This window comes from Mustela nigripes, chromosome 7 (genome assembly GCF_022355385.1).
Source record: "Mustela nigripes isolate SB6536 chromosome 7, MUSNIG.SB6536, whole genome shotgun sequence".
Lineage (NCBI taxonomy): Eukaryota > Metazoa > Chordata > Mammalia > Carnivora > Mustelidae > Mustela > Mustela nigripes.
In genome coordinates, this window is record NC_081563.1 from 135,178,448 (window position 1) to 135,191,097 (window position 12,650).

The window sequence follows — 12,650 nt, forward strand, 5'->3', positions numbered from 1 at the left end:
GTAGTGGAGCCTACCAAATTCCCATTTATTGTTGGGTTCCATCTCTCCTGCCTGGAGCCCCACACAGCTGCAGCAAATGTTGACGAGCGCTCCTTTCTCCCCAGGGCCTGGATGATAAACAGCGTGTTAGTGGCAGGGCCAAGGCAGAGAGTTCTTAGCAAACCAACAGAACTCCAAAGTCCAGGAGTTGAGAGAAAAGACAACACACGGACATACATGGCCCCAAGAATCAGAACCAAATGTCTTCTTTTATTGAAAAGTCAAAACCCTTTTTATTTTGTCTATTTATACAGAAAATTCGCTGAAGGCTGCTCTATACAAAAGCTGAAGGTACATTGGTCTGATCGTTAATAAATAGTCTTAAATAAGAAAACAAACAGGCTGGGGAAAGCGAGCTCATCATCCTGAACAAGGGACTGAAGGAGGGTGTAAAATGAGCTTCCAATGGACATAAATAATTTCTTTGTTTTGTAACAACTATTTACATGTTTCAATGTACAAAGGATGCTAGCTAGAAACCAGGTGGGGCGTGGATGGGGAGAAAACTTGCACCGAGAGGGAACCACACAGAAATCCCCAGATCTGCCAACAGATAAAATAAAGCACGGCAAAAACAGTGACTCTTCCCCACTGACCAGGCAGATTGGAGGCTGCGGCCTAAGCTACTGAGGAAGAAAAATAAAAGAAAATAAAAACGGGACCCCAGTGTTTCTAGGAACCAACTTAATCAAGATGGAGAAATGATTCCCTGCTGGACTGGGTTCCAAGGGCAGAGGCCTTGCCGGGGGAACCCTGCTCTTTGTTTACAGACAGCCCAGAGCGCCACAAGGCCTGCATGGCAGCTGGAGGCTGGGTGCCCAGCATTTAGGGGACCCGCTGGCCAAGGCGAGGGAGGCTCACGCCAAGAGCCACATCAGAGATGGCACCTTTGAATTGGAGGACTCAATTAGGACGTCACTCTCAAGGCAGTTTCTAGATCCTTCCATTTGAGATTCACGTCCACCGTATCCTGCCCCTAGCAGATCTCCACCGTGCCATCGGCTCCTTACCTCAAGGAGCTGATAGTTTGCAGAGTGCTCAGGAGGGGTCTGCAAATGAGAACAGTGGCTATAGCGGCCCTGGCTGGCACCTGGACTCCAGAATGCTGCTAATCATGACCAACAGGGGAACCCACCCGGGGGAGGGACAGCATGCCTGCCCACTCCACCCCCATCTAGAGTGAGGGCTCATTGACACTTCTTAAAATAGGTCCTGTTAGCTAGAGTTCAGGGTCAAGGTGTGGGCTCTCCCGGTGGCTGTCCTCTCATTCCATGTTGATTTTCTACCACTAGGAGAGCTAGAAAACCAATTCCAAACATCTGTCGGCGCTTCTCACGCCTATTTTAATTTCCGCCACCATGCACCCAACCGAAGGACGGGACGTATTTTTCCTTCAAGGTTAACACACCGCCTCCTCCCAGCAGAAATCTGCCCTCTCCCTTCCCAGTCACATCTTGGATTTGGGCAAGTCTATGTAAACAGCAGGCCTCTGCAAGCCTCAGAATGAAACCAGAACGGAACGGAGAGGGGGCCTCCCCTGCCTCTGCCGTCCACGGCTTCTGTTTATGAAATCAGAGTAAATCAAGAAATGGGGATAAATTGTTTAGGAAAATATATCTGTAACATCCTAACCATTTTCATTCATTTGTTTTATTGTGACATTTATTACAGGAACTTCCGTGTCAATTTCCCTTGAGCACAGACACAGACGTGCCCACCCCTGGCCATGCCCCCTTCCTCCTGCTGCTGGGTGGCCTGGCTGAAGGGTGCTCCTAATTACCCCTGGGAACGAGTCAGTGCATGGCTGAGACTTCACAGCCCATGATCAGGGCCGGGCAATTTTTCTTTATATATTTTCTTTCCTTTAGGTTTTGCCTGCAGCAGCGTGTAGGATCTTGTCCATGGGAGGTTGATGAAAACCTGATCAAAAGGCATTTGCCTCTCCAATTCCTTAATCCTCCTACGCCCTTAAGGTTGGGGACGGGGGCGGGGCAGGTCTCGCGAAAGGCGGTTGTGGTGCTGGGTGGTGGGTGGCACTGGCTGGTGGGAGACCAAGGACCCCGGAACAGCGTAGTGCCAGCGGGTCTGACCTCTGTGAGGTGCTAGTGGCAGCCACAGGCTCGGACGACCATGTTTCTGTATTTCTTCAGGATGACATTGGAGCTGTCGTCGAAGTAGAGGACAGAGATGGCGTTGAGCTGAGTGGGGGCACAGCACGGCTTGGGCACCGTTTCGGGGTTGATGAAATGGACCTGGAACACACAAAGAATGGCGGCATCGGTGAGCAGCGCTGGGTCCCTACTCCCGTTCTATAAGGAACGTCAGCTGCTTGGACAAAATGACGCACGTGACATGCCCCCTTGAGAGTGACCACACATCACACTTCCAGTTCTGGCCCGTGACGCATAACCTCTGGTGCACAGACCAGGGGACCAGAGCACAGAGGTGTCCACAGCTGGGGAGTTAGCGGCCAGGTGGCTCTCCACCACCCCGTGGTCCTATGCACCACACCGCGTTCACCGCGTCTTTCTGCTCCACCACCAGGAGCCAGAGACCCTCAGCCCCCAACCACGACCGCCCAAAACATCTCCAGACATTGCCAAATGTCTCCTGGGAGGCAGATCTGTCCCTAGTGGAGAACACCTGGGTTAGACAGTAAGGGCCAGCAGGTCAAATCCCATCCCGAGGCCCGGTTTTGGGAATAAAGTTTTATTAGCACCCGGCCAAGCCCATTGGTTCCAGAGTAGCCAGGGCTGCGTCTGCCCTGCGAAGGCCTGAGCTTATTAGGAGCTGCAACAGAGGCCTTCTGACTCACGAGGCTAAAAATATTTACCATCTGGCCTTTTTCAGAGAAAGGCGGCTGACCTCTGGGCTAGACCTGTCCTGTCCAAGAAAAATACAATGAACGTCACACGTGTAATTTAAAACATTCTAGCGGCCACGTTTGGAAAGATGAAAAAGAAATAGGTAAAATTAAATACAGTACTTCATTTAACCTGGTATCTCAAACATATTATCATTTCAACACGCACTTATCACAAAGAATCTTTTTTTTTTTTTTTTCTGTCTTTAAAACCTAGCATGTTAATTTTACACAAAGCACCTTGATTCGGATGGGCCATATTTCCAGGGCTCAAGAGCCACGTGTAAAAGTGGTTACCGGATCGGATGGTGCAGGTCTACATTGTCCTAGACGCTCCTGCCTCTTGAGCAGTAAAACTTGGAGGACCAAACTGGGCAAACACTTGGTTGGACGTCCGCGAGAAAGAAGGGGGTCCAGAAGGGAGGGATGAGAGATGAAGCCAGATGCCGCCGGGCTTCCTGCTCCTTCCTGCTCTGGGATTCTGTGCACCTCACAGCAAAGGCGGGGGTGCGGGTGGCAAACAAACTCAAAGGCCCGAAGGGGACACACAGGCACCACCCGACGAGTGAAGGAGGCAAGGAGTAAGACCAGAGGGGATAGTGAGGGTTGGGGCAAACCCAAGGCAGATGCTGCCCTCGGACCTCCGCCAATCAAGGCCAGTGCAGCTGGGTGTGCCCAGGGTCCAGGACAGGCCAGCGATTTAGTTCTGCTTTGTTTGCATGTGAAACTTCCAGGTTTCCAACACACTGCGCGTGCCAAGTGAAAGCATTCTGGAAGCCTCCAGCCTGTGACCTCTGACATAAGACAGCACACTTAGAAGCTTTTTTATTATGGACGATTTCAAACTTTTACAGATCTAAACCTTCCCCCCAGCTCCTCCATCCCTGAATAATTTGAAAGCGAATCCCAGACATCAGCTCATTTCCTGTGTTTTTCACCAGGACCCCCAAAGGCAAAGATCCCCCCCTTTTTTTTATTTGCTTCAGAGGTAGAATTTCGTGACTCATCAGTTGCAAACAAGACCCAGTGCTCATTCGGCCAATGCCTCCTTCGTGTCCATCCACCAGCGACCCTGTTGTCCCGCCCACCTCCCCTCAGCAGCCCTCAGTTTCCTAGAGCTCAGCGTCTCTTATGGCTCGCCTCCCTCTCGATTTTCATCTTTCTTTATTTTTCCTTCCCTTCCCCCTTCTTAAGCAGGACCACAGAACCTCTTTTTAGAATAATCAGCTCGTTCTGATCCCAGAGCCCCTTCGCGACACGCGGACTGAGTGGGTGATCAGGGGAACGCCGGGCTCCCCCTGTATGGGCCATGAAGCAGGTCGGAGGGTAGAGGTGTGCCCTTGGCAGGCAGGAGACCCCCCCCGCCCCGGCACCTCCCAGGGGCATCAGGGCTGGACCCTAGGGCGCACGCGGGCATGGGAGAACAGGCCCAGGCCAAGAGACAGGTTGGGAGCACGATTCGTTTCCAGCTCAAGGCCTTTCAATCCCAAGCAGGACTTCAGAGTTTACCTTTGGGGAAGGAAGGGCCTTGGAAAAGCACAGCTAAAAGAGAAGCCAGAGAAGCCTTCCCTCGAAGGGCAGAGAGAGGTCCAAATGAAAGGAATAGGTTTTTTTTTTTTTTTTCCCAAGACATAACATATGAGGCAGGAACAAGTTTGCCACTGAACAAAAGAAGCCAAAAGCTTCAGAACAAACAGAACTGCAGGACAGAAGGGATGGCCCCGGGTCGTGAGCTCTCCATCGCCAGGAGCATTCAAGCCAGGGAAAGGACCCCATGATGTTCATGGCAAGGAGCTAGATAACCAAGATCCCTGAGCCTCAGATTCTAGGCAAAGAACCAAGTTCCGAATTTTTATCACTGTTGCTGTTTTCCGTAGAGTCGTTAATCACTTCTCCCAAGAGTCAGCAGGGCTGGGTACCCTGTTAAGAGCTTATCTTCTTATCACAGTGAATCCTCCAAGGATCCCCTGGAAGTTCAGCCTGAAACGGCCCCTGCCCCGCCCCGTCTCTCTGGCCCGCGGTCCTGTCTACCAGCTTCCTCGTCCTTCCTCCTTTGCTCACCTGACTACTTCTCCCTGGAAACTGAGCCCCAAGGGCAGGGAACAGGTCTGTGCTGCTCCCTGCGGTGTCCTCAGCTCCCAGTGCGGTGTCTACCTGCAGGAGATGCCCTTGGATGGCTGAACCCCAAAGATCAAGGCTAGGAGGCAAAGACCTGAGCTTGGGGGCGAGACTGTTTATGAGCTGTTTATAAACAGCCGGCCTGAACCCAGGGAAGCCCGGGCTTTGGGAACCGGGGGTGGGGACACTCATGGATGACCAGCAGACATGTGGCAACCGAGAACAGTCATCCAGAGAGAGGCAGGGCCAGGGCTAATGTCACGATGAGGCACAGGGACATTATCCAAGATACCTTTAGGAGCTCCTGAAACTGCTCTTCTTTCTTTCCGAATCGGGAGAAATCTGTGAACTTTAGGGTCAGAGACTACACACATCTTTACGCCAATGCTGTTATAAAGTATGATTTTAATCTTTTTTTTTTTTTTTTTAGTGGAGGAAGGGGCCTACGCCAGGAGGAGAGCCCAAGGCCCGTGAAAAGTCAGGGCCCCAGTCGGGAGGAGTCCCACGCGCCCCTGCCCTGGCTGGCCCGCCCAGAGGCCGTGCAGCCCACACTCACCAGCGTCTGCACAATGGCATGGTTGGTGGCGTTCATGTAGGAGTTCAGAGGAAAGGCGCACTCGCCCTCACAGTAGTAAGCAGCATAGCCTTCAGGAGCGATGATCCAGTCCTGCGGGAGGCACAGCATAAGCCCCACAGGACCTCTCACGCCCCAGCCCCCTCTTGCGGGCCAGGCTCCGTGCTTCCAGGGGACAAAGACACAGCCCACACCGTCCTGAGCAGCTGGGGGTCCCACAGGAGCGGGAGAGGCGGAGGCTGGACGATCACAGTCCCCGCAGAAGACAAGATGAGGCAAAGACCACCCCCAGGGGCTGGGCTGAGCCCAGAACGGACGCCGGCACGGCCTTGCTGGGAGGTGGCCCAGAGACGTGTGACCGGGGCTGGGGGGAAGGGGGGGGTCAACTCCAGCGCTGTGAGAGGTGGTTACAAGTTGGCAGTTTGCTTTGAGCAACGTGGGAGAGTGACGACTCGCCCACAACACTGAGAATGAAGTGACTGTGTAGACAAACCCGCCCGCGCCTGGTGCACATGCGTGGCTTGGTCGAGGATGCTCACAGCCAGGCCTGCCTTTAGGGCTGGGTCAGCCCGGGGATGCCGTTCAGATAGCAGGCACACCCCTCACGGACTCAAGTCCGTGGACTCTGTCTGCAGAGGAGCTGGAGCCTGGGGTCGGGCTCCAGCACCAGGACGCAGGCACGGCCAGGCGCCCTGTGGGGCACAGACCCACAGGAGGGCTCCACACAGGCTGTGGGCTACTGTCCCACTAGTGCACGGTCCCCAGGGAGGGATCTGGACTCCCCCACCAAACCACAAGCCCGCTGAGGAGTGGACAACAAAACCACTGGTCTCGGGGATCTCAAAGCCCTGTTCCAGATATTTGAGCTCCATGAGGGCAGGCAGAGGGTCACACTCCCTGCTGCGTCTCCTGAGCCTGGAAGAGTGCCCAGAATGCCAGAGACGCTCATCAACAGCCATTAGAGTACGTGACCCTCATGCCTGTCCTAGGATTCATCCCCTGCCCTTCGTCCCATTCTGTCTGAATCATTCCAGAAGGAGCCGTCACGGTCCTATGACACAAGCTCATCCCCAAACAGGTGACAGGTGCCGGACCAAGCACCCAACCCGAGCTGGGCCAATCCACCCCTGCCGCGGGGAATCTGAATCATGGAAGGGGAGGGATGGACAGGGCAGCGGGGGATGGGGGGACCCTGCAGGCGACGGGCTCTGCCCCATCAGAGAGGAGCAGCCAGCCGCAGGATGGAGTTCAAGTTCCCACAGCAAATGAGGCTCGGAGTCCAGAGTATGGGGGCTCCTGGTTCTCTCCTGAATCCCCCCCAAGTTTCTGCTCTTGCATGCCACGAGGCGACCCTCAACCTGACGTCTCGACCTGCTTAGGACTCTTGATTCTGGTGAGAAACGTGACTCACTGCACACACAGGACGCAGGCCCGCTGCTGTGGGGAACAGCGCAGGGACACCCACGCCGGCGCTCGAGCCATCGGGGCCCGTGCGGCCGCCCGCCCTTACCTGCCAGCCCAGGTCGCGGAAGCTGACGTACAGCTCGTGCTTCTTGCACGCCTGCCTCTGGTCGCTGCTGCTGTTTTCTGCATTGGCGGGAGACAGGGGTGCGGGTGGGGGAGAGGAAACACACACACATATTAAGGCTCCCTCAGTCTAAGGCAGTGGTGTGAACACAGACAGACTCAGCTAGAAGGAGACCTTTCCAACACAACAGCTGTTTGAGGACCCGTAGCCTTAGACCTCATTTTCACCCCCAGCAAGCAGCCTGGGTGGGCAGTGCCGTCACCCCCATCCCTCTTGTGCCATCTTAGCCCCGAGCACTCTCCGGATCCGTCCGTGGACCTTGGTCTTTCGGTGCACAGGTGTTGTCCGGATGCTGACCGCTGCCGGGAGTCCATATAGGAACCCACGTGCCACCACGCTGGCTGCAGGGGCCTGCCAGAGGGGTCTGCCTCTGGTCAAGCTCACCTGCCGAGGCCAGCCTGCCTTGCGAGACTCACCCTCTTCAAGGGCAGCAGGGAGGGACACAGACCGGGCCTGGGACAAAGTCCCCACCACCAGGAAGAAATGAGAGAGTGGAAAGGCCAATCCCACTGACCTCCCAGAGAGACTTACCACTACTGAGGTTTGTTTGAGGAGCGAAAACTATGCACTGGGGTTTTCCAGAAGTATGTAATGTTTGCAGGCATCTGGGCTAGGGTTTGAGCACTTGGAACATGTAGGAAGCTCTGCCCCCGCCCCCTCTCTCTCACACACGCACACAAACACACACACACACACACACACACACACACACACACACACACATTCTGGTGTTCCTGCACAATTTTTCATTTGCAGCTATGAATATTTTTTCCCCCTATCTATGCCTTGTCTTTCCTCCAGCTAGAACTTTCTAGGAGCTTTCTTTCATGCTCAGAGCAATGTCTCAACACCTGCCCTTGGCCTGTATGGCCCAATATGGCCCTGATTCCTAAGCCACAGTCTTCTTTCTGTGCTGTGGTTGTACTGCCAAGCCTGTTCCTACCTCAGGACCTTTGCACTTGCTGTCTCATCCACCCGAAATGCTTCTTCTTGTAATCTTTCTGAGTCTGGCTCTACTTGATATTCACATCTCTCCTCATATGTTGCCTCTTCGACACTGTGAGGTCACCACTGGGTCCCCAGAGCCCAGTGTCAATCAATATTTGTGTCATTAACACACATATAAAGAAGTCAATGCCTCTGTCTATGGCTGTGATCCTTCCAGGCCTCAGAGTCCCAGAAGGTAATACACACCAGTGGGTGAGGGACACAAGGAGAACGGCTCACAGGGTGGAGAGGAAAGTCCAGGAGACGACCCAGGGTTGTCTGCTTGCCTGACCTGCACTTGGGAACCATCCAAACGCACCTATTTCTACCTGCCCGGTCAGTTCTCTCAGATGGCTAGGTGAATGGCCCTTCTGGTGGCCTCAGGGGCTTGTGGCAACCCCAGCCCTTGTCACTGACTGGTTCAGAAGCCAGGACTGAGCTCACCAGTTCTTATCTCATCCTCAGAGTGAGGATTGGTTCAGATAAGAGCAAAGGATCCCATTCAAGCCAAAAGGATATGCTGGCAGCATGCTGGGGGCTTCTGGAAAAAGTTTCCTAATTCTTAAGGAAGACCATGAGAAAAGATGCTCATCTGTTGCTCCTGTTGCCTGGGAACAGCAAAGGAGGAGCGCTGATGGTTACCTACAGCCACAGCCTTGAGGAAAAGCCAACACTGAACATGGGGGACAAGGACAGTAAGCCAAGGACAGTAAGCCTGGATCAACCAACCCTCATGCCCACCCAACCTTGCACTGGGAGTCAGTGGCTTTCCTAGTGGTTGAAGCCACCTGATCTGTGTTTCTGAGACTTGCAGCCAAACCACCCAAGGGCTCCTGCCTGGAAAGGTGCATCTGGTGTGGGGGTGGTTGTCAGCTAGAGCCCAGGTAAGATCATGGTGGTGTAGATAGACCCCAGAGCAAACCAGCTCCCGAGTGGAGTCTGACCAGTGGGTCAGGACCAGGCAAGGGGGTGTGGCTCCAGCTCCGGAGTCAGACCCTGGCTCTCCTAGACCTTGGGCTCCTCATCTGCAGAGCGACGAGGAAGTGCCCACTCACTGGGGCAGCCATGTGTGTTCAAATCTGTTTAGCACAGTGCTCAGCTCATAGCCACCAGAGGCTGATTATTATCCTTCCAGCCCACCTGTGACGAAAGGTTAAAACTATATACACACTTCACCCCCCACCCACACTCTTTAACCATTTGGAGTTAATGATCGCTTCCTCCAAACCCAACACCAAGCTACATTTGGAAGAAGTGAAATACCCATCAGTTTCCTGCGGTCCCCAGGGAGTCTAACTGTATGGCTTCTAGATCAATGAGAAACAATAAGATAAAAAGGATATCACTGAATTCCCTTCCCTGGACCTCAACTTCCCCATCTGTGAAATGGGTGTGAGACTTGAAATGGGTGTGAGCCACATGTGGCAACCATACACTGTAAGTCAGGAAGATCTCCTTAGACACCTGCTGGGCGTTATGTTGTCCTAGAAGTAATGAATGTACAGGCACCCGGGCTACGCCGAGGCTAGGAACAAATCTGAAATGAAGTGGTGAGGGAGGGGGTGAGGGTGGGAAGGAGAATGAAAAGGAAGAACAAGGTCAAGGAGAAGAAGACAGGGCGGGAGGCAGCAGAGGGCACAGCGATCAGAAAATGGTCTCCAAGAAGCCTTCTAGAAATGCGTAGGTCTGAGATGAGCACATATGCACGGCTGGGTGGTTCAATCCCGTGCAATTCCCACCGCCACCAGCCTCTGTGAATATTCCTGATTTTGTACATATCTTTATATCTATAGTTCAGCAAAGCAATTTTTTAAAGATTTGCAAACCAGTGAGAGAAATCACATTGAATTCATTATGACAGAATTGCATGTATCTTTACAGGAGGGATCCTGGCCCTCAGGGACATTCAGAGCTTCTGAGATGACCTCAGTGAGGGTGGGGTGGGCACAGTCTCACCACCTCAGTACTCCACCCAAGCATCCATCCATCCGTGCATCCATCCATCCATCCATGCTTCTGTCCATATATCCATGCATCCCTCCATCCATGCATCCATTCATACAAACCATTACTGAGTGTCTACTGGTTTACAGATGCTGCTTTAGGCATCAGAGCTACAGGTATGAACAAAACAAAGCCCTGCCTGGGGGCACTTGTCTTCCAGTGACAGAGGCAGACAGTAAGCCAGTGAGTAAACGGAAACTGCATCCTGTCGAGGTGGAGAACAAGACAGAAGAGGAGGGTGAGCTGCCAGGGAGGCTGTGGGATGGGGGGGGGGTCCTCACAGAAGGCTCTTCCGAAGAAGTGATGTTTGTGTAAGAACCAGAAGGAAACTAGCCAGCCAGAGAAGCATCCAAAGGAGGAAAATTCTATGACGAGGATGTAGGGGAATGGAGAGGAGGGTGCCCTCCATGACCGAGAAGGTCAGCAAGAACCCTCACCGCAGCAGCTGCTGACCAAGGACAGAGACGCAGGCGCTAGAGCCTTCCAGGGAGGAGGAGGCATGAGCGGAGCTCAGCAGCAGGCAGTGCGGGAGGGGCGGACGGTCTTCTTTGCTGGACTGACTTCCGAGGCTGGGCGCCCGGGGAGGACAAAGAAGGAATAGGGGCCTGGGGTTCTAGCTGCAGGCGTAGGAGGGCCTCTGGAGGGCTGGGTGGTAATTAAGATATGAAGGTCCAGGTCAAGGGAGCCATCAGAGAAGAGCCTCAAGAGATCTATTGGACCATCTGCAATACTGTCTAGAATGCACTGAGTGGAAGTCCAAAGACGGCCTCCATCGCTGTGGCCACGCGCGCGGCCGCAGGTAGCACCGTCAGCGCGCGGCCTCCTTCTCCCTCTTCACTGGAGGGAGGTGGAAGGTACAGGGCAAGGAGGGAGAGCGTCCCTCAGCCAGCGATGTGGGAGGACCGAACATGTTAGCGCGGGACACGGCCGAGGCAAAGAAGTTTCACGTCAAGTGCCAACACTGCTGGCTGCTTGATGTCATGAGTGAACAGGGACTGGAAGCTTTGGGAGGCTCAGTGAAAAGGTGGTGCGACCATTGATTAGTAATGTCTGCCATGAGCAGAGGCAGGGCAGGTGTAGGCCCGCGAGTCACTTTTCCCGACCCTATCTTCAAGCAAAGCAATGATATTTGGCTGAATGTTGAAACCCAAGACATTGAAATCTAACAGGATTTGGATTTTGTGAGCAGCTTGTGAGCCCAGCTGTGGGTGTCAGTGGGGGATGGGCGCTGGCCCTGCCACCAAAGACCCAGCCACCTGCACTACCTCTCTAGGCCTCCTCGGATTGTGAGAGAAAGCGGTCGGAAGTCCTGTTTCCTGACGAACTCATATTAGCAGAAAGACTAGGACAGGGAAGAAGAGATGCCCGCAAAGGAGACTCCCAGCTCCCCTATCCCTCTGGTCTGGCCCCCCTGAACCCACACAGGTTCCTCATCTGCCTCGACCAGCCCCTGCCCGAGCAGCTCACAAGTTACAACCTCCAGATCATTTGGGGAAGATGCTTAATTCCTAGGGGGTTGGGTGCAAACATGGGAGGGGAGAAAAAAGTGGGACCCAGTCTCTCAACCCCAAACCACACCCCCTAAGAGCAGGGGAAGGCTCTGGGGCAGGGTGGGGGGTGATCAGTCTACAGGGACCTCGCAGCGGACCACAGGCAGGGGCATGTGTCCCCCCCACACTTGAAGGGCCAGCACATGAGAGGGTTCAGGATACCAGCCATCACGTGAGGTAAAGCCCTTCAAAAGGATGTGTAAGTATGCGTACACACACATTCAGACATTCTGGTTTACCAAGCCTTGGGGTGGGGGGAAGGGGCAGGCATTGGTATTTTTTTTAAAAATTACATTTCCGGGAAGGATTGAGATGAACTGCCAAAAGGACTAGGAAGTAGAAAGTCCCAGGATGCCACCTTACACCAGTTAGAATAGCCAAAATTAGCAAGATAGGAAACAACATGTGTTGGAGAGGATGTGGAGAAAGGGGAACCCTCTTACACTGCTGGTGGGAATGCAAGTTGGTGCAGCCTCTTTGGAAAACAGTGTGGAGATTCCTCAAGAAATTAAAAATAGAGCTTCCCTCTGACCCTGCCATTGCACTACTGGGTGTTTACCCCAAAGATACAGATGTCGTGAAAAGAAAGGCCATCTGTACCTCAATGTTTATAGCAGCAATGGCCATGGTCGCCAAACTGTGGAAAGAACCAAGATGCCCTTCAACGGACGAATGGATAAGGAAGATGTGGTCCATATACACTATGGAGTATGATGCCTCCATCAGAAAGGATGAATACCCAACTTCTGTATCAACATGGATGGGACTGGAGGAGATTATGCGGAGTGAAATAAGTCAAGCAGAGAGAGTCAATTATCATATGGTTTCACATATTTGTGGAGCATAACAAATAGCATGGAGGACAAGGGGAGATGGAGAGGAGAAGTGAGTTGAGGGAAACTGGAAGGGGAGGTGAACCATGAGAGA

General features: G+C 53.4%; 1 protein-coding gene across 2 annotated transcripts in view; it reads right to left on the bottom strand.

The window, feature by feature from the left end:
* Nucleotides 1-221: 221 nt before the first annotated feature.
* The window catches only part of BMP7 (bone morphogenetic protein 7), an 88,622-nt gene continuing 76,193 nt past the window's right edge, over nucleotides 222-12,650 (bottom strand). Inside the window, exons 5-7 of one of the 2 annotated variants that reach the window (XM_059407281.1) lie at nucleotides 7,105-7,181; nucleotides 5,577-5,687; nucleotides 2,057-2,291 (exon numbers count right to left, since the gene is read on the bottom strand). In XM_059407281.1, the coding sequence (XP_059263264.1) occupies nucleotides 2,142-2,291; nucleotides 5,577-5,687; nucleotides 7,105-7,181 (338 nt within the window). In that variant the 3' untranslated portion in view covers nucleotides 2,057-2,141. Of the gene's footprint in view, nucleotides 2,292-5,576; nucleotides 5,688-7,104; nucleotides 7,182-12,650 lie in introns of both variants that reach the window. The other variant, XM_059407282.1, reaches the window with a different exon arrangement.